Source organism: Oppia nitens, unplaced genomic scaffold (genome assembly GCF_028296485.1).
Source record: "Oppia nitens isolate AA-2021 unplaced genomic scaffold, nextdenovo-longstitch-racon4-pilon3 scaffold5_pilon_pilon_pilon, whole genome shotgun sequence".
In the NCBI taxonomy this organism is placed as follows: domain Eukaryota; kingdom Metazoa; phylum Arthropoda; class Arachnida; order Sarcoptiformes; family Oppiidae; genus Oppia; species Oppia nitens.
This window is the reverse complement of record NW_026533243.1, coordinates 1,232,764-1,257,887: the sequence shown is the minus strand read 5'-3', so window position 1 is coordinate 1,257,887 and position 25,124 is coordinate 1,232,764. Positions and strand designations below refer to the sequence as shown.

The following is a 25,124-nucleotide window of genomic DNA, read 5'->3' as shown; positions in this document are numbered from 1 at the left end:
TCAAAATACACATTTTTCGGGCATTCGGGCCAATTCGTGTGGAAAATCGGCCACAGCTGTCGGCACCAAAATTTTACCGCTGATTTCAAACAAACAATTGATAGATAATTGATTAATTTGAAAATTATATATATATATACTGTATATATATATTATAGAAACCTACCTGGGTGTATTGCCGAACGATTCCTTATAGTAACGCAGGGATGAGGTTATATTTCCTGTCAACCAATAGACGCTAATATTAGTCAACAAGTCGTCTAATTTAAATTTTTCTTCGAGACCACCGTTTTGTTTGGTAGTATTGTCTGGATTAGTCCACGTGGAAAACTTTTCCAATATATAAGCGCATAGACCTACTGGACTGTCTGTTAGTGCCGTACCAACTGAATCGGGTTTTGTAGACTGGATGTGCATATATCCCGATTCACGTAACAAAAACGTAAATTTCTCCCAAAACGGATACATCAGTGAATATTCATCGGTTGTCAAAAATAGTGACGGAATGTAAGCACCGATAATATAGCGAATTAGTGGCCAACCTCTCAAACTATATATACCGCCGATCATTGTTATATGAATTCCCCGAACACTAAACAAATTAATAAATATGAATATATAATAAACACTATAATAATCATTAATTTAGATTATATTATACTTTTCGGGATAAACTCTAGCCGTCGTCTGAGCGATGATTGATCCCCAGTCGCCGCCGTGAATGAAGAACTTTTTGTGTCCCAAACGACGCATTAGTTCCACAAATATCTGTGACGTTTGCGGTACACCAAAACCTTTGCGTTTGGGCGCCGAAGAGAAACCAAAACCGGGAATTGACGGACAAATCACTTCAAAGGCCACTCCGTTTTCTTCTTTAATGAGATGTTCAATGGCTGTCAAGTATTCAACCACCGAACCGGGCCATCCGTGGACAACCTGTTTAGACATTCAATTATAAAAACATATTTTTCGAATCTTTAATCGACAACAAACCAGAAGAGGAATGACTTTCTTTGCAGACTTTTCTGGTTTAATGTGAATGAAATGAACGTCCAATCCTTGGATTCGTGTCTTGTAATTCGGTAATCGATTGAATCTGTTTTCTTGATGACGCCAATCAAAATTGTGTCGCCAGTGATGGACAACTGTTTTCAAGTAGTCTCCATTGAATCCGTACTCAAATGCCGAGTCAATCAATGGTTCTGCAAATCGTGTGTTGTCTATACGTCTGTTGAGATCGTCTAACACTTCTTCCGAAACTTTCACTTCAAATGGTATAATATCTGTTGACTCGACGGGTAATGTCTGTCCTTCAGTCCATTGAACTTCATTTCCAAAATATTTTGCCTCAACTTTAGGCGGTTTTGGTGTTTGTTTGTCTTTCGGATAGAAAACCGCAAATATTGCCGACGATATCAATACAAGAAGTGTTGTGGCAATGAATTGAATCAATGGTGTCACCAAAAGTATGTCCAAACTATATCAATATAAACACATAATTAATATTAATTTTATATTAATTTTTCTTTTTGTTATAATATGACAATTATTAATAATTACGGTAAATATCTGAGACCCAGTGTTAACACAAATATAGATCCAATGAATCGTATAATGAATGACATCTTTAGTTTGTTTAGTATCCGAAAGTCAAACAAATAATATAAAAATTTTTATTATTTATTTAACTTATATTTAAACTGAAATTATTTTTTTTTGTCAAATATGTTTATCAGTTAAAATTTATAATAAATAAAAATTATTTTTTATATATCAGTTAACATATATACATCCTTGAAATAATTATTTTTAAATCTGCATTTAGTTATTTTATTTAACAAAATTGCACTTAAATTACACTCAGATATCACAATATAATTTAAACTAAAAGTACTCAATATTTTCAATTATATTATTATAAGTTATGAAAAGTACTGTAAATATATATATTAACAATAATAATGTTAAATAACAATCTTATCGCTACTTTGACTCTATTTTGAATCTATATCTTTGAATCTATATAATATTATATAATGAAATCCATCTTATCTTTTAAGAAAATAGTTTTTTTTGTTTATTTATATGTCTGATACTTAATGCTTTAAAGCAATGTTATTTCTATGGGAATTTTTTTTTGAGCACCGGTAGGTTAGAAGGACAGGTCTATGAAAATATATTTTGAGGCCGATGAATTTAAGGTATGAGTCACCTGGAAGTAAGCTAACCATGAAAAATTGTCGCAATTTTTTTTGTAAAATTTTTAAATAAATACAGCAGTTTTGTTAAATTAGATTCCGTGTTATGCGGGGTAAACTAGTATATTATAATACATATTAACAATGTATTCTGTTTTATGACAAAATTTATTAAACAAACAAAAATAATATAATAAAATAATACATAAATTTATAACAATATTCAAATAAATTTAATCATTTAAAGGATTTGTATTCTACATATTTATATTTTATCAAAATTATATGTATAAATTATTTTTGTTGTTACTGTATATTTTAAAAAATTATATTGGCATATGTAAATGTAATTAATAATATTATCTTAAAGTATACTGAATATAAACATTTATTATATAAAGTTTATAAATAGTACTTATTATATCAATTATGACAAGTTATCATTTTGCACATTCACTAGTATGTATAATACTTTATATATATATATATATATATTTTTAAAACTAATGTATATAATTATTGTTAAAATATGCTAGCTTATTTTTAAGGTGATTAGCAATCAACCATGTTCATCAATCATATTATATAATAAGATTTTTACACTTTTATTTTATGTTTTAACAATAATTATAATATTTTTTCAAAATAATAAAAATAATTTAGTTATAGGACCTGTAGTCGTAATTTTCGATAGGCTTTCATTACACTTAAACAATGTGAGGATTCTATAATAGTTGTCTTATTTTGTTAGCACTACCTTCTAATGGTAAACTCGATAACATAAATATTTTTTTATAATTACTTATTTCTATAATATCTGTAGAAATTTTATCTTAAATTAGGGTAAATAAAACTTAACGGTAATTAAAAAAATATAACCACTTAATTAAAACTGAATTATTAATTTTATTAAATGATTTAATTATTATTGTTTAAAAAAYTATAACTAAAAACTAACGATAAAATAGAGAAACTGACTACAGTTGCTATTATTCAATAATCTAATAYTTGTAGTTAAATATATATTATTAGAAAATTTTTGATTTTTGTTCACAATATTATTATTAAATTTAATTTATTTTAAACGTACGGTAATTATCATAAATTTGTTTTGACTGTTAATTTATAAATATATATATCAGTACTGTTAGTATTTATAGTAAATTAAAATACCGGTAATAAAATTTTAATAATACTTTATTATAGTCTTATTTCAAAAATATATTTATAAAATAATTTTTACATTTTGTTTAAATAATTACTAAAAATTGATACAAAATTAATTATTATATACAGTATAAACTATTATTAGAATATAAAAAACAAAATATAAAATTTATTTTAATTATTATTAGACATCAAATATTAAATTTAGATATACTGTAAATCAATGATTAATTATTGGATTATTGTTATCAATTGAGATCAGTTCTCTAGACTTGTCTTCAATGTCTTCAACAATAACAACAAAAATGATAAAAACTGAGAGTTGTTTTTCAGTATATTTCTTATTACGTCTTGTTTTTGGGTAAAATTCCCAGTGATTGTAGACAAACACTGGCGGCCAATGCTTTCGCCTGTTTTTTGTTAGCGCACGAAACAGATGGCTGATACTCAACACCTTTGATGACAACCTAAATCATAACAATAACAATATATACGATAAAATTAATACCAAAAAAATATGACAACAAAATCAATGCCTTAAACGTAAAACACTTTCGATGAGGGGGTCCGTCGTCGGCCACCAATTGGTAGTCCGGAACAGACATTCTTTGTTTGGCACAAAGTTCTTGAAGAATAGATATCGGATTTTTTGCTGAATTTGTCGAGTTTTTGTCAAACGAGTCTTTACCGAACAACTGTAGCGGTAGATTGCGTGTTGTTTCCTGATCAGACATTAGACCTTTCTTATCGGTTTTGATGTCCAACATTATCGGATCTTTGACGCCCTCATTGTTTTTGCCTAATCCCTGACCCGGTGTCCAACCCATCTTCAACAGCAGATGCATACCGACACCGCCTGTAATGGGCGCCGCCCTCTTGAACTGATCCTATCGTTCAGATAAAAAAAATATCTTTGATATCAATAAAATGTTGACCAGAAAATCAAATGAATTCTATACCTTCCGAACCCATGCATCAAATGGTCCGTTAAGTTCGTCGGGTTTTAATATGTTGACTCCAGTACTGCCAATGTACTGTCCGGGAACTATCTTAGATTCTGCCCATTCATTCATCTAATAATAAAATAGACACAACGTTGACATTAAGATATTATCAATTTGTTGGTTACCCTACCATTTGATTAGCCTGGTACATTTGTTTGAGTGCCACAACATTTTGGGGATCTTCTTTAAGCTTATTCATTGCGGCCAACCGTTGAGCCATTACCGACCCGATATCGATTGGCATAACTGACTGTGGAAACACTGATTCACTTTTATTGGTCTCCGATTCGTTAACTGTTATGTTTGTGACGGCGCCGCTGGTAGTGGTATCTGTTGTGGTCGAGTCAATGGTTGTCGATTGAGTTTCAGAAGTGGAAGCAATGATAGGTATCAATGCTAATGATGATGATGTTGATGGTATTGATGGCATTTGTGGTCCAATTGGAGTGGTATCTGTTTGATGAACTATTGTAAAGGCTGGCGGTTGCTCTTCAAGTGTTTTTTGTTGTTGTTTTTCTTGTTGTTGTTGTTTACAAATCTGAGTCAAAACAGTATCTACACGTTTGCCAACTGGTTTTGGTGGCGGCATTATTGCCAATGGTTCCGTAACCTCAGTCCAGGTCAACTCATTTTCTTTACGGCGGTGTTGGCTACCACTGGATACAGGAAATTGTTCTCTTAGTTCAACGGYCAACACTTTGGCCGTACGACTCGGCAATTGCGGAAAATTTCGAATTCTCATAGAAATATCTTTACGTTCTCTCAGTTCAAACGGATGTCTTATTGAGAAAACGTGGTCTTTGTCTGACATCACCGAAATCGTGTCGTCGTCATAGTCTGAGTCGCACTCCGAGTCCGAAGCTATGGCCGATTCAAGTTGCGAAATGGCCCGACAAAACTCTGTATATTGTTGTACAGACTTTTGAGTTGTTAGTTCGCGAAGATGTCTTAATTTCAATTGTTTAATATCAGTTCCTTTTGGCAGAGTTCCCGATTCAATCATTTTAATTAAATTGCTTTTTGCGACCTCAAGAAGAGCCTGTTTATCGATAACATCTTCGGGTGCAACAGACGGCTCGCGACGGCTGTCTCGACGCCGTTCTTTGGTTTCAAACTTTCGGCGACTATAGCCGTCCTTAAAAAACGGTGTACAACTTCGTCGATCAGATCGACTACTTTTTGATAAACGACTAGTCGATGGCGACAGTGATCGTCGTCTGTCATCGCGTCGGTCGTAATCAAAAGGTGATCGACTTCGCGATCGATGTCTCCATTCGGACTCATATAACGGACTCAATGGTCTCGACTGATATCGTTTGCTCGAACCTCTGGGTCGGTCATCCATTCCTTCCCAATACGATCCGTAAAAGTAGTCTTCGTGTTGATTATCAGATCTACTCGTATAGTATGAGTYGTGTTGTAATTCGTATTCATCGGAAAATCTTTCTCTTTTGTGTCGTTTACTCGAAGACTCTTTGTTTTTGCTTGACTTGTGTTTTGAGGACGACTTCTCCAAATTCTTGTCTTTAGACTCGTCGGCAAACTCTTCGTCTCGAAACTCGATATCTCCATAACTTCGCAACTCTTTGGACATCAATAGTCGCATTACTTCCGAATTGTCTTCATTTTGTTTGTTTGCTAACAATTTTTTGTCGTCATTTTTCTCATCAGTTTTACTTTTCTTATGTTTTGACGACTTTTTCTTCGTCTTGTCATTTGTCGACTTTTTCATTGACCTTATCTTATCCGACGACTTATTCTTGTGTTTGTGATCTTTGTGTCTGTGTTTGTGATCCGATTTCTTGTGTTTTGTCGACGACTTTCTGTTGGTCTTGTCTTCTTCGCCGCCGCTGTCGATCTCTCCGTCCTCTTTGACAATTTCTCCGTCTTCACCGCCATTGTCCTCCTGTTTGAAGATAGTTTTAGTGATAACCGCGGCCAACAAATTGTCCAAATTGTCGGCCATTACGTGTTAACCACAATTGATGGCCGAAACCATTGATTTCAATGACTATTATTATTATTATAAACATAAACACTAATTGTTATCATTTGTTGTACGCATGCGTTCACAATAACAACAATCAATACAACAAAAACGTTTCAATTATGTGTCAAAAAAAAAAGTTTATTTAAATTTAATAAAGTTTTCAATTTATTCAATGATTGATATTTTGATTGAAACTATTTGACTATTTTTGATGAAATAAAAAAATTAGTTTTAAAAAATTTACATTTTTATTTATTTATTATTTTATTTTAAGGAGAAAAATTTTCTATGAATGAAATACTATGTTAATAATTACTATATTATTTTTATTTATTTATTTAAATTATTCAGTTATGTTTTTTTTGATTAATTGAAACATTAAGTAAATTTTAAATAATTATTTATTCATTTACTACTATAAACTTTATATTATTCTATCATTAATTAAAAAGTAATCATATAAATGTAAAATATATTTATTTATAAAAACAAATATAATTATTAATATATTAAAATATTTTTGAGAAATATTTATCTATTTTTGCATATTAAAATTAAGATTTATAAATATTTAAAAGTTAATATTGTTAACATTGATTTTAATAAAAATTTATATTGTGTAATTATATTTTTAACGATTTTTTAAAAATTATTATATCTAGAAAAATAAGTAAATATTTTTTAATGAATAATAGTTTCAAAATTAAATGCAATCAACAAATATTTGTCGAGTTGTGATCGCAAATAATTGACACACATTTAGATAAATCACATGTTATTGTTATTTGTTATAAACAGTGATGAATAAACTTAACTAAATTATATTAAATACTATAAAAATCTTAAACATCATATGAATTACATGACAATTACTTTTATATTACAACATTAATAATAATATTTAATATAAATTAAAGATCACAATCAATAAGTACATGAATTTGTAATATATATGACTAATTCCGTATAACTAATAATTTAATATAAAATTCATTATCAATTAACAATCAAAATGATTTGACTGTTTTTTTATAAAAAAATATTATTATTATTATTACAAGCCATTTGACTCATAATTCAATTCATACACCTGTATCTTATAAATTCATACATAATATAATTTATGTGTCTATTAAATACAGAATTATTGCAATATATAAAACAAATAATATACTATTTATAAAAAAAATAATAATTATATTTTATACATATGTATATACTGTAGAATATATGAAATGTAATTAATTTTTTAGTGTTTGACTAAAAAATATGTATTTTTAACCTGAAAATAGTGGTATGAATTTGATTAATCAAATAAATGTTTTCAATTAAATGTAAAAATTATATATTTATTACTTTATTAAACAGACAGTATTGTGAGATAAACATTTAGTTAGATATAAAATATTAAAAAGTTTGAAACTATAATATTTTCTTTATTTACTAATCATTTTAATTTTTGGAAATTTCGATAATTATTGTAATAAAAAACATTAATAATTTCAATTGATGAATCATTGTTTTACGTCTATATAAGCTAGGTTAATTATTATAAATATCATTGTAAAACATTAATATTTAAGTTAGTTTAACTTATTATATGTATTAAAGTATTGAAAAGTTTTTACAGAATATTTTCATTAAATATGAAGTTTTTAATTGCAATTTTGTTGTTTGGATTTTGGTATATATTTTTAATTATATATTATAGATACTATACAAATATAATTATTTTACTAAAATTATTAAAATTTATAACTTAATATTAATCTATCTAAAAAAATATTATGATATTTAATGTTTAGATAATAATGAGCAATAAAATTTACTATTAAATTATATAAAATAATAATTATTATTTTTAAAAATTATTATAGTATGACTGATGAGCTCAATACTGATATAAAGTGTAAATGCAATTTACGCCTGTTTTGGGGACATAGGTTAGAGACACTGACCCTAACCAATGGGTCGATCCCTTTCAGTGATAAATGCAATTCAAATGACTTTACTCTTTGCACGGATGCCTGCAATCAACAGGTCATACACTTTGTATTATAAATATATATTTAATATAAAAATATTTTTGAAAAAGTTATTTATATAAAAAAAAACTTTTTATATTTCTAAAATATAAATAGATATCAAACGAAACTAACAATTATGACTTGAATAAGCCAAAGGTCGGCGCCGACAACAGTGATGTTAGTTTAGGGCAACAGTTTTGTGATCATTTGAGAGGCGATATCAACAATCAACCCATTTATTTGTCGGTTACACTTAAATGTGATATTAAGCTGAATATTGTTGCCAATAACCAAACCATAGGCACATCAGTATCTGAGTCGTCGATCTCCCGATTTATGAACAGCGGCTTCAATCAGACACTTACTTGTATTGGCAAAAAGTTTACCGAACCTACCAGTGCTTAAAAAATTGTATATCAAAATGTTCAGTAAACAGTTAGGGGTCATATAATTTATTTACTATTTTCTTTTTTTTAAAGTTTCAAATGTTATTAATTATCTAAAATATTTGTGTTTATCATATGATTAAATAATAATTTGATTAATTTTCTATTTCTCAGAAATATTTATCTAAAAAATTAATAAATTGTCAATTAATTCAAAAACATATCCCAAAATTTAATAATATTAATAAACATATATATTGGTAGTCCAGACAACAACAAAATTTTCTTTACTGTAATAAATATATGACTATAACTTAAAAATAGTATTATGTTTTTGATTATTAAAATATAAAAATAAATATAAATCGTCTGAAATATTTCGGTACAACTAAACGTCTACTAAATAAACTAACTGTGCTTTCAAATAGTCTATGGGTGTATGATTGCAATGGCATATTTATGGCAAAATATAATGTGTATACAAAATATATACTGTAATATATAATCTATATTTAACTAAATTCAACTGAAATCTAATTATAACAGCGACACACCATCCATAACATAACAGTTTTTGAAACCATAACTTTTTATTTCTCTTAAATACCGGAGCTAATAATCATTGCATGATTTACTATACAAATGCTAATGTAGTTATTATGTTAAATAAAATACCAAAAAAAAWATCAAATCATAATTATAACTAAATCAATAAATATTTTATGACCAATGAATTAATCAAAAGCTATTAAATTATCAAAAAAAAAATCAAATTAAATAACATCTCATAACAAATATATTGCTTAAAATTAATTATTCAAAAAAATAATTCAAAATACAAAACGTTTTTTTAAAAATAAAAAATAACTATTTAATGATGAAAATTGTGATAATTTTTTTTCAATTGCCATTAAAATACTCCCAATTGCGGTCTTTAATTAAAAATAAAATTAATTTGCGACAAAAATATAAAAATAATGAATTGTGAGTTATTTATAAATAAAAATAGTCTTAATATAAAAATTACAATATATTTATAAATTAAATTTTTTGTTTCAATTTATGTCTAATGCAAAACAAAACCATTGAAAAATAAGGTAATCATTTGTTAATAAAACTGTACAATAAATATAATAATAATAATTAATTTTAAACTAATCATTATTATCATCATTTTGTTTACCGGTAAGTATAGATCCAATAATAATAATAATATAAAACAAAAAGATATTTATAATAATTAATTTAATTAATCAATAATATATTGTATAATAAAATGTAGTCAATTAATAATATTAATTAATAATTCTTTGAGGCATTCAATGCAAAAATTACAACAAAAAAAGACATGATTTTAATGTTTTGTTTGTTTGTTAGCAAAGAATTTGTTTGTAAGAAATTCATTGATTTGTTTTGTCTCATAAATATATAATAAAATAAACTAAAAAATAAAATAAGTTTTTTTCTCTTAATTTCAAAGGATATTTAAATATTCAAAAACAGAAAAATCACAGTCGAATCAAAAATTTATTTTATAATAATATATTTATATATAATTTTTTTCATGATTTAAATTATAATAAAATTTTCTTTTAGTAATAATTTAATAATAATTATTACTAAACATTAAAAAAAAGAGAGAAACTGTTTGTTTATCAATAAAATTGAATGAATAAACTTTTCTTCAATCTTCTTATTCTTATACACTTCTTCTGTCTGTCTCTCTCTTCACTACCATTTCTTCTATGACAACAATTATCTTCTCACTCCAGATATCAATCATTAACTTCATATGATGTGATCCATTCATACGATAGCACTGGTATGGTATGTGTGCGAGTGATGGTCTGGGGCATGAATTCTGTACAATTTGTGGCCCCAATTGCCATAATCATCATCAACATCAACATCACTGTATGGATCATTCACTTTTCGTTTACATGCAATTAATAATTTCAAATATATATCACTTTTTAAAAATTAATAATATTTGTATAATATATATATATATTAATTAGCAATTGAATCAATTAAATTCCTAACAAACTTATTATTTGCTTATTTAATTTTATCGATAATTTTCGCAATTATGCTCCAAATTATGTGATTTATTTGTTTTGTTGTAACAGTTTTTTTAATTATCTGTCAAAAAATCAATGAATGAATAGTTCAAATGAAATGATTTTTTCTTTGTTGTTAAACAAACATTTTGTGTTTTTTTGTTTTGAAGAAAAAAACAACAATTTATTTTGTCACAAAATTTTGATTCACACACACATATTTATATGTATATCTATGCCGCCAATTGAGTCATATTGTTATCAAACATAATTATCAAATGAAAATGTGTGATATAAATGGTGTCATATAATGTGTGTGAAAAAACTGTTTAAGATTTTTGATGTCTTTTTTTTAATCGTTGAATAATTTTTGAAAAAAATGTGTCCAAAAAATGAACATTTGATGAGTTGGTTGGTTTGTTTGGAGTGTTTGGAGGCACACCAGAGTTGTTGAAAAAGTAATGAATTTTAATGAATGATTAGTTTTTTTAATGCACGCAATCACTAGAGTTTTGTGAAAAGTTTGTTTGTTTGTTATTTTTTTTAAATAAAAAATGTATTCAATATTTCACAACAAAATAAATTAAATTAAATTAATTGTCATTAAAGACAACATAGAAGTCAACACAACTTAAGAGTTGGTATCTGAAGAATTCAATTCAGAAGAGTCAGTACTGTTTGATGACGATGTCGTCGTCGATGGCGTTGTTGTTGTCGTCGTCGTCGTTGTTACTGTTGTTGATTCAGTTGCTGCTTCTGTCACCGTATTATTGTTATCGATACCATCGACAGCAACATTATTGGTCACTTCTTCTGAGGACAATTTGTCATCAGAGGTGGTTGAGTTGTTTTCGTGTTGTTCTTCATTATTATTTACATCACTACTGTCGTGGCTATCATTGCTTTTAACACTATTGATCTTCTCTTCTACCGGTTCTTCTGTGTCATCATTGAAGATGAATTCATCGGACACTTTGGCCAATGAACACTCGTAAATAACATCGGCTATAATGCCGGCCACTCCTTGATCGAGGATTTGTGACATAACGAGAGCTAACAGTCTTTGCTGGAACTGTAAAAACAACTGGCGATTGTCGGGAACACGAGATAAACACCGGAGAGTAGAGGCCGACCGTCGCACCATATCGAGTGTAGTGCCCATGAGTTCGGGATTCTCTCGCAAAGCGTTAATACCCTGTGAATTGGCCACTTGTAGAGCCGATTGTTCGGCCTGTTCTACAAATGATATCAACAATGGAATGGCACAACCGGTCAGCGCTATCGCTCGGGCCGATGACGAGTCGGCCGACGACAAGTTAGACAATAAAACAACGGAAAACTCGCGAATGGTCTGATCTTCGTGTCGACTGAGACTTCGCGCAAGATTTTGATACAGTTTATCGATACGATTCCACGGAGGTGTGGCCAACATGAGGTCGACATTGGAGTCAAGAATCGACAGTTTGGACAGTGCTTCGAATGCTAACCTCTGCGGTGATAAATATTGGGTGGCGTTGGGCAGCGTGTCTTGAGCGTATGATGATGGACACACTGACCAATGGAGAAGACCGTCGAGCAAAGGCAAACTGATCTGTTCGGAATAGGGCGACAGATCCAACTGTCCACTCAAGTTGGCAATTGTGACCAAAGTGTTTTCCCGTACCGTATGTAACAGATCCCACCACCACTCCTTCTCAGCAATCTTTTCCGTCTTCTCTTTGTCGGTTTCGGTGGCAAACAGCTCTTCGTCAATGGATTTTTCGAAATGTCGTTTTTTGGTGATGTGTTGGTGATGTAAAAGTAATAATCGTGACAACACTAACAGTAATCCCGGATGTTTGGACATATGTTCATCGTTGCCCGGAACAAACGATAGATTACGTAACAATGTTGATAAACATAGACACCGACGGGTCAGTGAGTCCTGATAGTCATAGCCAAGTTGTACGGCCGGCTCATCCATGTCATAGGATTCTTCTTCAAACTCTTCAACAAGTTTTCGTTTGTTGAATCGTTCCAAATCTGAATCACGTATTCGTGGATATTGGCTGTCGTCTGACTGAAGACTGTCTTTATCGCAGTTATTGATTATTATATTATTTTCAACATTATTACTATTATTAGTATTATTATTGTCATCACTTTCTGTCAATTTATTATCAATTTTAATCTCAACACTATTGACATCGCATCGAGTTTTTGGCTCATTTGTGTTGACAATCAAACAATCCTCACTTTTCAGTGATGTTATCTTGTCTTCAGCAGCAAAGGTGTTGTTCTTATTCCAACTCATACTTGTATTTCGATTTCGCCGTCGATTTCGTTTCATAACTCTAACAAAACGACAATAGTTTTCGTCACTACCGAAATAAGTCTGTATGTGATCGGTGTTTTCACTGCCGCCTTGTGTCCAATGATCGACACCACCGGTAAATCCGACTTTCATTTGATCCCATTCCTTGTCTGGATCTTCAATATATAGTGACCTTCCGATCTTAAATTTCACACACTTTCCATTACGTGATTTATAAGTAAAGTTAGTAGTATTGAGAAGAACCAACTGTTCGTCCCGCGGAATGTCAATCTTCTTGGGAGTCGTACAGCGTTCGTCATCTTCTGTCGACAGTTTTTCCTCTTCGCTTTCACTTTCATTCAGATCATTGTTGATTTCGTACCACAGTTTAGTTCTTGTATTTTCTATTATACCATTTTTTGCTTCTTTGTGCGCCTGTTTGCTTTCGTAGCCGATTTCTGTGTCATCGAACAGGCCGTCAAAGATTTCACTTAAGTACCTCTTGTAATGTTCGAGTAAGATCTCCAACATTCCTGGCATATGCTGTAATCCGAAGTACACAACAGTAGAGTCGTCGTGTAATAGGACACTGAGTATATCAAGAGCCCACGTGCTCTCAGCCAACAAACCAGACTTTAGACACATAATGAGCCTCCAGGCCTCCACAGAGCTCAGGTCACGGGAACAAAGTCGCCGTCGTTTGGATAGAGTCGGTTGAGTGGCCTCTATCGAATCGGGTGGAAATATAATCTCTTTTTTTATTGGATGAAACATTTGATGATGTGTTGGTTGTGGCTGAGAGTATGGCATCGGTCCCATAGATGGATGAGGTGGTAACATATGTGGCGGCATTTTGTTAGGTGGAGTCGGCATAAACGGACGCGTTGGGTCAACACGTGGACCATAATTAGATAACTTTTGTACATGACTACCGCCAAAAGGAGTGGGTCCAGAGTATAGTTCGTGTGGCGTCGGAACTGGTTGTGGTGAACTAAAACGATTTTGGGGCCAATTGGAGGCGCCGTTATCCATGCGTGGAATGGATTCCCATTCTTCTCTGCTTTGATTTATGGGTGGACCAGAATATGGCGGACCAGATGCTGATTTGGGAGGCATGTGAGAACCAGTTGGGCCATAAGCTCGATATTGATTATCACGTGTCCACGGGGGCTGACTCGTGGGAGGATTTGGCGGCGTCTGTCGATTATTAGTCGATGGATACGATGGGTACGGACCGGTTGGTGGAATCGGCGGCTGTTGCGAGCCGAACGAGTTATTCACTGGTGAAAAGTCTTGTTTCATAAAATCTGGATGTCGTTTCTGAACAAATTGATTACCAGATGGTGCTGGAGGTGGCGGTGCACTTGGATGCCATGTCGTTCCTGTCTGTGTTTGAACGACTGGTGGCTGACTTTGATTGGTACCAGTGGTTGGAACAGACTTTTGTGACGACATAACGCCCATTGGCTGCGCTGACGAGGCGTTTGAATATAACGATTGAGAACCGGAATAATTCTGTCATTTGCGAAGAGATGGACAAAACAGATGGCAATTGTTAGTCAAGAGTTAATTAATTATTAATAGTTAAGTGAGTTATATATAATATTTAGTCAATAATATAAATTTTTAAAAAGCAAATACAGATTTAAATTATCATTAAAATTCATTTTAATAATATAGATAACGAAAGAAACGTGCGGTTTATTAGTAAATAAGCAAATAATCAATTTTTTATGTTAGGAGAAAAAATAATAATAAAAGTGTTAAAATAACAAACATATAATTATCTATAAATATATATATATAATGATTAAATCATATCAACAATTAATTTGGTTTTTATCATAACATACTTGATTTGATTGAGATATCTTTGCTGTGAGAAGTCTCTGAATGAGAGGACTTTGGTTTCTTAACATTGCGTTCTGGTATTGTGTCAGTGAGTGGTGTTTATTGGGTGCACACAGTTATCACAGGTTTTATACAATTTTTTTTTTGGTACAACAATTACCATTGCATTCACACAAACGAGATAATTGACATAAGCATTAAGGGATAAAAAATATATACAAATTATAAATAAATCAATTCAATAACAAACAAACAAAATATTAAGAATTTTTTTAAATATAAATATTTATATATAAAAAAAATCTTAAAATTCATGCATATATTATCAATGGATATGAAAGTGATAGATATTAGGATTGATTATCGATATTAAGGTATTAATTCCACTGTTTGACACATACATACACACACTCGTACTTAAATTTAATTGTGTAAACCAATTAACCGGCAATTGTTTATCAAACAAATACAATAAAAGTAATTTCTATACATTTATTTCATCAACTGATTCAATAATACTATATTAAAAACCAATTCAATTGTAGAGAAATAGTGCTCATAAAACATAATAATAATAATAGTGCAATTGAAATATTAGGTACAATCGTTATAATAATAATAATATAAATTGTATTTACAATATATAATTAAAACTTAATATTACTTTAATAATTTTTGATAAGTGTATTGAAACAATAAAACTATATTTATATAAAAATAAATAAATATTTTTAAGATTAATACACTTTTTATGATCTATTCGATACACTTGTAACCACACAAATATTAATATTCAAACTAATTAAACCTAAAAGATTTATAAAATTTATTCACTTAATGTATAAAAACTTATAATAAATTATTGAATTAAGTAACAGTAAAATAGAATATTATATTCAATTAATTAAATATTATTTAATAGAGCGCGTGCTTTACATATCACACAAATACAACACTTAAATAATAAAATATAAAAACATATGGTTTTTGAAAAAATATATTTTTTTCTAAATAAAACATCAATTATTAGAGCGAATAGCAGTTCCACTGGATATGTGTTTTCAGGCAATATATATATATATATATATATATAAATACAGTATTTTTCTAATAAAAAAGACTCAATTTTCAGGTTATTTTTATGAAAGTAATGATTAATTTTTATTAATAGATAACAGTGTATACATGCGATAACCTAAACGATATTACCTGACTTTTTCAATATCACACAACATATATACATAACATACATATAATTACTTAATTTCTCTAATGACTTATATATTCAACAAATGTTTACATTTTATAATAAACATTAAAATTCAGTCTCACATTTAACATMATTACTACTGTATATTACATTACAAGTAGTTTTTCACTTGAAAAAAGAAATGTATTCATTATTATCATATAATTAAATACAGTATATTTATATACATATAAACAAAACAAAAATTCAAATTCATTGATAAAAATTACTGATATTTTACGCAAACACACAATGTTTTCAATTSTATCATTAATTATGACAATAAAAATACTAACAAAAAAAGAAAACAAAACAAAAAACTATTATAAGTTAATGACTAAAAATATACAATTATTATTATCATTATTATTATATAACAAATTAATTAAACTTACAGACGCCAAATATTCTCTCATTTCGTAAACAAAAAAAATAAATTTACAATATTTTTGTCGCTAATCTTTAGGCTTTAGAGTAAATCACAAATTGATTGAACAATATTTTAACAAAAATACTAATAAAAATTAGACATTTTTCTCAACAAAAAAAATGATTAATTTATGTCTCGCAAAATCCTACTTTTAATTAATCAATTCTAAACAATATATATATATATATATATATTAACAACAAAAATTTTAATACATAAAACAAAATATATTGAAAAAAATTTATCTAATATAACAAACTAGCAAATTCACCATACAATAAAAACTAATAAATAATAGACTATATAATACCGTATATACCATGTATTCAATACAATGTAATTTATATAAACTTATCAGTGAGACAGATATAAAAGTTAATAATCATATATTTGAAAAAACTATGTTATACTGTATAGGCATTTAATGCTATATTATATACTTCACATGACTGTGTAGTGAAACCATGTAATTATCTAATATTTTTTGCAACTATTGATATATACATTTTAATGACACTTTTTCTCTAATAACTCTCTCTCTCTCTCTCTCTCTCCTTATCAATATTCATTTAATATAAATTACTTTTTTGTATGTCACCCTAGCTTATATAATAAAAAACTWAGTTATATAAAATATAATATAAATACAACTTTATATAATCTAAGTCAAAAAAATATATCTATTCATTGTTTTAAATAATAAATTTTATAAAATATAAATTAGACTATTAATTGAATTGCCGCCGAAATTAATTAAACAGTTCATTGATTTGTTATGCAAAAGAGTTGTTTGTTATGTATATGATATGTGTTTGATAAATGAGATAACTTTCTCAAAGAATTTTTAGGTTATAAATGTAATAAATTATATAACATTTTTTCCACAAAGTCATTCATTGGCAATGATATCTTAATTGAAAATGCATTTAATTTTTGTAATATAAATCAGTCTTTAGAGCAATAACAACACAAAAAACTCAAGAGTGCAATGGATTGCATTTAAGCAGGTGATGGATCAGCTAATGAAGGATGGATTCATGACTTTAGTTATGTGTCAGCAGTGGAATAAATATTTAATTTTAGACATACTTTGATCGCATATAAAAAGGGTGACAACAAACAAATAATAATACAATAGTAGTGACAAACCTGATCATAATTAGACTTATTATATTCTTGAGTTGAATTTGTGTAAGATATTTGTTGACCCATTGCTCCGTATTGTCCACTACCGACTGGCGATGAGCCGCCTCTCGTAAAGTTTGTCTGAGAAGATGGCGGAGTAGTTGCAGGATGTGGTGGTTGCGGCTGCTGACCACTAGAATGACCAATAGGGATTTGCCCTCTTGTCGGATGCTGAACAGCGCTCGCAGCAGACACTGGTGGTTGTGATGGTTGTTGTTGTTGTTGGCTATACATCGATTCTTGTGATGGCGGCCGTGGATGATGTGGATCGTAACGATTATCCGCACGATGGCTATCATATCCCTGTTGTTGACCGTAATATGGATGAGACATACGATTAGGTGGATAACCCTGTGATTGTGGTGGTGGAGCACCGTATGGATCAGTTTGGCCACTAGTTGTTTGACGATTGTATGGCTCATTAAAATCCTGGCCATAATGGTTTGGTATGGGATGATTGGTTTGTGATGTCGGAGCAGCAACTGAATTATAATATGAATTATGTGCTGACATATTTGAATATTTACTGTTAGTGTAATTACTATTAAATTCATTTGCTTGTGTGGTTTGCGGTTGTGAACCGGATTGCGATTGAAGGCCCGAACTTTGTGTTGGCAGCTGTTGTGAGTGAGAACGGGACGGATAGCCTCCTGACTGGTGTTGTTGTTGYTGCTGCTGYTGYTGYTGTTGTTGTTGTTGTTGTTGTTGTAAGTCGTCAGCAAACGGATCTTTTACACTTATACTCTCGTTATGATTGGTCAGCGATTGTATTGAAGACTGATTTTGACCGCTTATGTGAGGCGGAGGGGGTGGCCCTGAATGATGTGGAGGATATGATTGCTGATGTAAAGATTGCTGTTGTTGTTGCTGTGGAGACTGTTGAGTATGTTGTTGATGTGATTGCTGTTGTTGTTGCTGTGACGGTGGATACTCGGAATTAGGTATTGAATTTGGTGGCGGATAGGGTTGTTGTGGATAAGATTGCTGATGAGGCGGGTGTTGCTGGTGTGGAGGCAACTGCTGCTGGTGTTGCTGTTGCGCATGGATTGCCTGTTGATGCTGTGATGGCGGGTATTCCGAGTTAGGCATTCCGGCTCCGGCGGGCATTGAATTTGGCGGATATGGTTGCGGCTGTGGATAACCACTTTGCTGGTGTGACGGGTGTTGTTGTTGTGGTGGATATTTAGAGTTATTCATTGAATTTTGTGGTGGAAATGATTGCGGCGGATACGGCTGATGATGCTGAGGAGGAGGTGGTTGATGATGTGGTGGCGGCTGATGATGGGGTGGCGGTTGATGAGAAGGCGGAGGTTGATGAGATGGATAGTCAGAGTTTGACATTGAGTTCTGTTGTGGATAAGATTGTGACGGATAACCACTGCCAGGAGGACCGTAACCGTCCATATTTGGTGGGCCACCGGTGTGTGGAGGAAATGGTTGTTCTGGCGGTGGCGGCGGCACTGAATTCTTATTTTTCTTACGATTCGATCCGTCGAGCGAAGCAAGAATGGGCTGAGGGTCGACACCTCCCCTATCAATCTTACACTCGAAGGGAAATAAATGTTTAATATATTGTTTTCTAAGAGTATATGCAGCACTCGATGAGTTGGCTATATTGCAGATAATGGTGCACTCCTTCCAGAGTTTACCTCTGGTCACTTCAACAAAACCGCCCCTCTCTTTGACTGCCATATAGAGTCGGAAGAGATCGAGCGGTAGTTTACTAATTGTCGGACATTGAGATATAGGTGCTCCACGTTCTTCGTGAAACTGAATTAGTTTGTCGAGAAATACACGGCGTTCGGGTTCATCGGACAAGTCGTATAGCTTCATGAGTCCATCCGGACGCTGTATGTGTATACCAATGAAATAAAAAACAATATATCATTAATTATTAGATAGGATTTTACAAATAAAAAAACCAAATAACAATAATCTGCGTTAAAACAAACAAATAATTGTTATTAACCTTAACGTTATGCCCACTGTGAGAGTCATAGCCTTGACTGTTAACAACCTATTTTATGTAAATAACATAAGAAAAAATTTATAAAATTAAAAATTAATTTTTGTTGCCATTTATCTATCAATAGATAAGAATAGAGACTCACAGGACTAGCGGGAGTTCGGGGCCAACTGGGACTCGAAACCGATTCGAATTCATCGTGAAATGATGAGAGACTGGCGGCACCCGGAGATCCCAATGTGTTGGGCGTCGGAGGATGTGAAAGACCCGGCGGTTTAGAGTTGTGTTTTGGTGTCGGTATGTCTGAACTGTCCTCCGCTTGCGAAGATGTGGTCGACGCCTGACTCGCCTCATCTAAAATAGGCGGCGGCTGTGGACCGCCTCGCACTTCGGCGATACTGTTGGACAGCGATGGTGTGGCCGTCAGTGGACACGTTATGCTTTGTGTGACCGATGTGGAAATCTGTCCGTTGGCATCATTGATTACCGGCGCCATCGGCATATGCGACGGCATCATTGGATAGCCYGAGTTTGGCGGCATTTCACCACCGGGAGGCCCACGTGACTCATTTGGCGGCATGTGATGCATTGGCGGTGGAGGACCATGCATACCAGGTCCTGGRCCGTGCATCATTGGACCTCCCGGTCCCATTGGCGACATAGGTGGCCCCGGTGGACCGTGCGGTGAGTAGCCACTCGGTCCATACATGCGTTGCTGCAAATGTTGTCTCAAATACATTGACGTGTGCGGCGAAGACCTCATCGTATAGCTGGCCGACCGTTCAGCAGCCATGACGGCCGCTTGGGCTGCCACTTGAGCTGCTACTTGGGCGCCGTTGGGATTCGTTTGGGGCATACCTTTAGTCGGATAGCCGGTGGGCGGAGGCATCATATTGTGGTTCATTCCGCCGTACTGATTGCCGTAAGCGTACGCAGTGTTATTGTTTGTGGCCATTGTGTTGCCGTTACCATAACCGGGAGATATATGTGACGGGTAACTATTCATGCGTACCGACGGAGGCGGCCCTCCGCCCATCGGTGGTGGCGGTGGCCCGGGCGTCGTCGGCTTGCCTGGTGTGCTCCGTCCCGATGAATTTGATGAGTCGTCCAGATTAAAGCCCGGCCCGTGACGTACCGACTCCTAACACATTCAATACATATGTTAATGTTATTTGTTTATCAAATTAGACTATTAATTACATTGAATAACATTATGTATAATAATAACCACTACATTGCATACACAAACATAACACTCATTCACACATCAATTCAATATACAATAAAAACCATTTATTTATTATTATTATTATTTGTATGTATTGTTTATCTCTCTCTCTCTCTCTCTATAATAGAGTATATTCTGTCTCCTAATAAAAGTTATGTCATTGTAATGCATATTATGGTCTATAGATGTCTCTGTTATTGATAAACTCTATTCATATATCGAACGCTTATGTTTATAGTGTATGTGTTTGAGTGAGTAGTGGTTAGAGTTGTGCTGCTGTTGTGTATTCCAATTGATCAAAGCTTTATAGTATTGGCAAATGCATTGGCAATGCTATTATGGGGGCTTCGCATTGGAATTCACATCCAACTAAAACATTACACTACTCTCCATACAGGGTCTGATTCTAGGCGAACACACTGTCACTCATTGTCTAACTGCTAGTCTCTATGCAAGGTATCAAACAACTAGAGAAAAACTACTTATTCCATACATTATATCGCTTTATATATATATATATATATATATTTATGTATATATAGATATAGATATACAGTATATACTGTACACACTTTATATACAGTATTTATGCGTTTATATCGCTGTGTATATCGTCCCAAAAAAGTTGACTACATATAACATATACAGGGTTGCACAYTAATATCTAACCAAAAATATATATTAATAATACATTATTATAACAAAAACTATCCAATGATTCTTATGTTAGAATAAAATCTATTTTAAAAAATATTTTGATTAATAATTTACTATTTAATTATGATTACTTTAAATTGTTAAAATTTATAATAATAAAATTATTATCAAAATAAATATAGAAAAATCAAAAATTATAATTTAATATTTTAGTTAATAATTTATATAAAAATAATGCTATATTCTCATTGTTCCAATAGGTTGTTATTTTAAAATTAATTTTTAAAAATTTATTAGTAATAAAATTATTCAAGTTTTGCCAATGAATATTGATATGCTWGTGACTTTTAAAAAAATTTAGCAAGCTTATCTGTAAAWTATCATCCAAGTGATTATATTGAATAACTATTACAATTAGAATGTCATATTGGAACACAATATTAAGTCAAATGCTTTAATCATAGCCTCTTAAATAATAAATAGATTTTGATTCTAAATTAGTTTTGTCTTAAAAATAACTAAATAAAAATAATAAAACATTTATTTATGAGACAGACTTAGAACATCCCTGTAGTACACATACACATAGAGTACTACTATATATATAAATTTGTGTGAACCGGCTTCCAACTGAAAAACCCGTAATATAACTATAACTTTATATATGGATTTAAATTATTTGTTGTGCAGAGCAGTCATACATTTATATTATTTAAGCAAAAATAATAATATTGCCAACAATTTTTAGTTCAATACTAAACATTTCATATATACATCAATGCAATATATTATATACACAAATATATATATATATATACACTATACATATATATACATATAAATGTGGGCGCCACTTTCAAACACAAATACGATCAAATAAAAAATGATTATCAATACTACAAAAAAAATCTTATATATATTTGTTTGAAATAAAAATTTTTGTCATGTGTTTTGTCCTCACAAACAAAAACATTGAGATATATATAGAGAGAGAGAGAGACAAACGGATGGACAATAAAAAGTTATAATTATAATAAATAATTATTATTATTACCGAACCCTAGATAATAATTTCTAATAATTAATTGTCGGGCAATTGTCGGCCACACACTCATGAGATACCGATTAGTTAACAGTCAGTTAACAATGTCTTATAATCATATCATTTGTTAGTCCCGAGTGTTTGTGTGAATCGCAACTCACGAACCAAATCACTGGTCATACGGGAGGAGAGAGAGAGAGAGAGAAACTCATACTCATTGACAGTATTGATGACTAAAATTAAATGAAAACACATTTTACAATCAAAATACAAAATCATAATAAATGTCATTCACAACACTGACTGACCAAATAATATATTCACTAAATATGATATTGTTATCTAATTTTTCATTTATTTTTTAAAAAATAAAATAAATGCTAATAATATTAATAATACTACTATTTAGTATTTTATAGTACTTTAAATCTATTTTATGAATTAGTGATATTAATGATAGTATTATAATATTATAGTATATATATATTTTTTAATATTAAATATAAAATAATAATTTTTGTTAAGTATTGTCAGTCAGTGAAAGGGCTAATAGATTTTTGGTTAGTATAATATGTGTGTGAGTTTAGGTTAGGTTAGGTTAGGTCCTCGTGATTGACATTTAAAGTTAATTATATGATTGAAAGCACTAAATAATGATAAAATAAATCTTAGAAAAATTGAAACTAAAAATTCACACACAATGTAAAAACAAATAACAAAAAAACAAATGCATAATAACTTATAATATGTATTAAACATTAAATATATACCACAAACTGTTTGGTGTGTTGAGACAATTTGACAATTAATAACAATAATAACAACAATAATAACTATAACTATTTAATACCCGGTATTTATTCAAAATAGAAATAATAATATAATAATAATTATGACACTATGTGTGTATGTATTATATGATATACACTGTATATTACCCAATGAGATGACACTCATATACACACATACATACATACATAGATAGAAAACACACTATTATTTCAAACAAAACATAGATATATATATAAAACAATATATAAATTTACGAAATGGCCGTTTCGGCCGTCCATACAATGGCTGGATTGGCGTCGGATGTGCTGTTGTTGTTGTTGTTGGTGTGGATGAGATGGTTGTTGGTGTCTCTGGTCTTATATTTTATAGACATTCACTTTTCAAGACATACATTGAGTTTTTGGAGAAGACATTATTTTTATATATATTATATATATTTTTATATATATAGCACTCAAATACACTGAGTGTCTGGCGTTTAGAGCACTCATACATAGCATACACACACACACAGCACACACACCAATGCTATTGCACTCGTGAGCTGTTTTGCTGCTCAACACAACACATAGGCATACATTCAATGCACTCACTGCTAGTCATTTCAATTGACAAGAGAGAGAAAAATCCAACGAAAAATTGAATATACGATATAATAGAGAGCATAGCATACTATACATACATACATACATACTGTACATACAAACATGAAAAACCAGTATTACTAACACTAACATACATTACACAGCCTTATCGTATATATAATACACTAAAAGCCATTATATTGCAGTAAATATCACTGTTTTTTTGCCGACCAATACAGATGCCATCTCACAGCACAGATACCTATTAGTCGATCTAACTTTTTTTGTTTGAGTTAATATTTTATTTAGAAATGTACTAGCTTAAACTTTAACACTATTATTTAGTATATATTATAGGAATAATTTTAATTAAATTGTTAGTCAAAACAGTCCAATAAATACTTTAAACTATGATTTTTGTTAGTTTTTTTTGTTGCAAAATACTTTCTATAATAACAAAAAACAAAACAAAATTATTTACATTGAAAATCATATGCTATTTATGGTCAACAGTTTTTAATAATCTAATTAAAAAAATCAATCAATCGCTAAACGATAAAATTTATAATTTTTCTAAAAATTTGATTCAATTCAGTAATAATAATAAAAAAATTGTCCAGAATCAATTTCATTTGTATTTATGCATATTTACTAATATTAGTAATAATTTTTGTCATTAAATATTTTCATGATTACTAATACATACTAATAATATKCAACTACATGTACTGATACTTATTTATACATTATAATACAGTATATATGGTATATCAATATATTAAATAAACAAATTGTTTTTCAAAAACATTTTTATATAATCGATTTATTTATTTATTAAACAATTTATAAATAGATATAAATATATTCTTGATTAAAAATTAATTTAATGTAATTAATAATTAGCTAATTGAAAAAAATTAATATACTAATTAAAAAACATATCATTTAATAATAGTTTATAATTAAAATAATAATATACCGTTAGAACTGTATAATAACAKATACCGTAGAATAC

General features: G+C 30.5%; 4 protein-coding genes across 4 annotated transcripts; 1 reads left to right on the top strand and 3 right to left on the bottom strand.

The window, feature by feature from the left end:
* LOC128961133 (epoxide hydrolase 1-like) lies at window positions 1-1,659 on the bottom strand. Its single transcript, XM_054307337.1, has 5 exons — window positions 1,561-1,659; window positions 994-1,477; window positions 662-936; window positions 167-592; window positions 1-79 (listed from the first exon to the last, which is right to left on the bottom strand). The coding sequence occupies exons 1-5, from the start codon at window positions 1,623-1,625 to the stop codon at window positions 1-3; spliced, it is 1,329 nt and encodes a 442-aa protein (XP_054163312.1). The 5' UTR covers window positions 1,626-1,659.
* A 1,925-nt stretch (window positions 1,660-3,584) lies between these two features.
* On the bottom strand, window positions 3,585-6,445 carry LOC128961346 (protein Son-like). The gene is made up of 4 exons (XM_054307575.1): window positions 4,500-6,445; window positions 4,325-4,438; window positions 3,902-4,252; window positions 3,585-3,832 (listed from the first exon to the last, which is right to left on the bottom strand). The coding sequence occupies exons 1-4, from the start codon at window positions 6,333-6,335 to the stop codon at window positions 3,710-3,712; spliced, it is 2,424 nt and encodes an 807-aa protein (XP_054163550.1). The 5' UTR covers window positions 6,336-6,445; the 3' UTR covers window positions 3,585-3,709.
* A 1,480-nt stretch (window positions 6,446-7,925) lies between these two features.
* On the top strand, window positions 7,926-9,035 carry LOC128961371 (uncharacterized). Its single transcript, XM_054307603.1, has 3 exons — window positions 7,926-8,043; window positions 8,237-8,399; window positions 8,501-9,035. Exons 1-3 carry the CDS (start codon window positions 8,006-8,008, stop codon window positions 8,789-8,791), a joined length of 492 nt encoding a protein of 163 aa, XP_054163578.1. The 5' UTR covers window positions 7,926-8,005; the 3' UTR covers window positions 8,792-9,035.
* Window positions 9,036-10,749: 1,714 nt separating this feature from the next.
* LOC128961132 (trithorax group protein osa-like) lies at window positions 10,750-24,166 on the bottom strand. Its single transcript, XM_054307336.1, has 7 exons — window positions 23,806-24,166; window positions 19,952-20,947; window positions 19,810-19,857; window positions 18,383-19,688; window positions 17,805-18,322; window positions 14,979-15,050; window positions 10,750-14,640 (listed from the first exon to the last, which is right to left on the bottom strand). Exons 1-7 carry the CDS (start codon window positions 23,896-23,898, stop codon window positions 11,464-11,466), a joined length of 6,210 nt encoding a protein of 2,069 aa, XP_054163311.1. The 5' UTR covers window positions 23,899-24,166; the 3' UTR covers window positions 10,750-11,463.
* Between the last annotated feature and the right edge of the window lie 958 nt (window positions 24,167-25,124).

Bases quoted from the DNA above. Each gene is read 5' to 3' on its own strand.
- LOC128961371 (XM_054307603.1), top strand. From the start codon at position 8,006: ATGAAGTTTTTAATTGCAATTTTGTTGTTTGGATTTTG. The intron at 8,044-8,236 runs GTATATATTTTT...AAATTATTATAG, and splicing joins ATTTTGTTGTTTGGATTTTG to TATGACTGATGAGCTCAATA. The intron at 8,400-8,500 runs GTCATACACTTT...AAATATAAATAG, and splicing joins CGGATGCCTGCAATCAACAG to ATATCAAACGAAACTAACAA.
- LOC128961133 (XM_054307337.1), bottom strand. From the start codon at position 1,625: ATGTCATTCATTATACGATTCATTGGATCTATATTTGTGTTAACACTG. The intron at 1,478-1,560 runs GTAATTATTAAT...ATATTGATATAG, and splicing joins CTGGGTCTCAGATATTTACC to TTTGGACATACTTTTGGTGA. The intron at 937-993 runs GTTTGTTGTCGA...ATGTCTAAACAG, and splicing joins AGAAAGTCATTCCTCTTCTG to GTTGTCCACGGATGGCCCGG.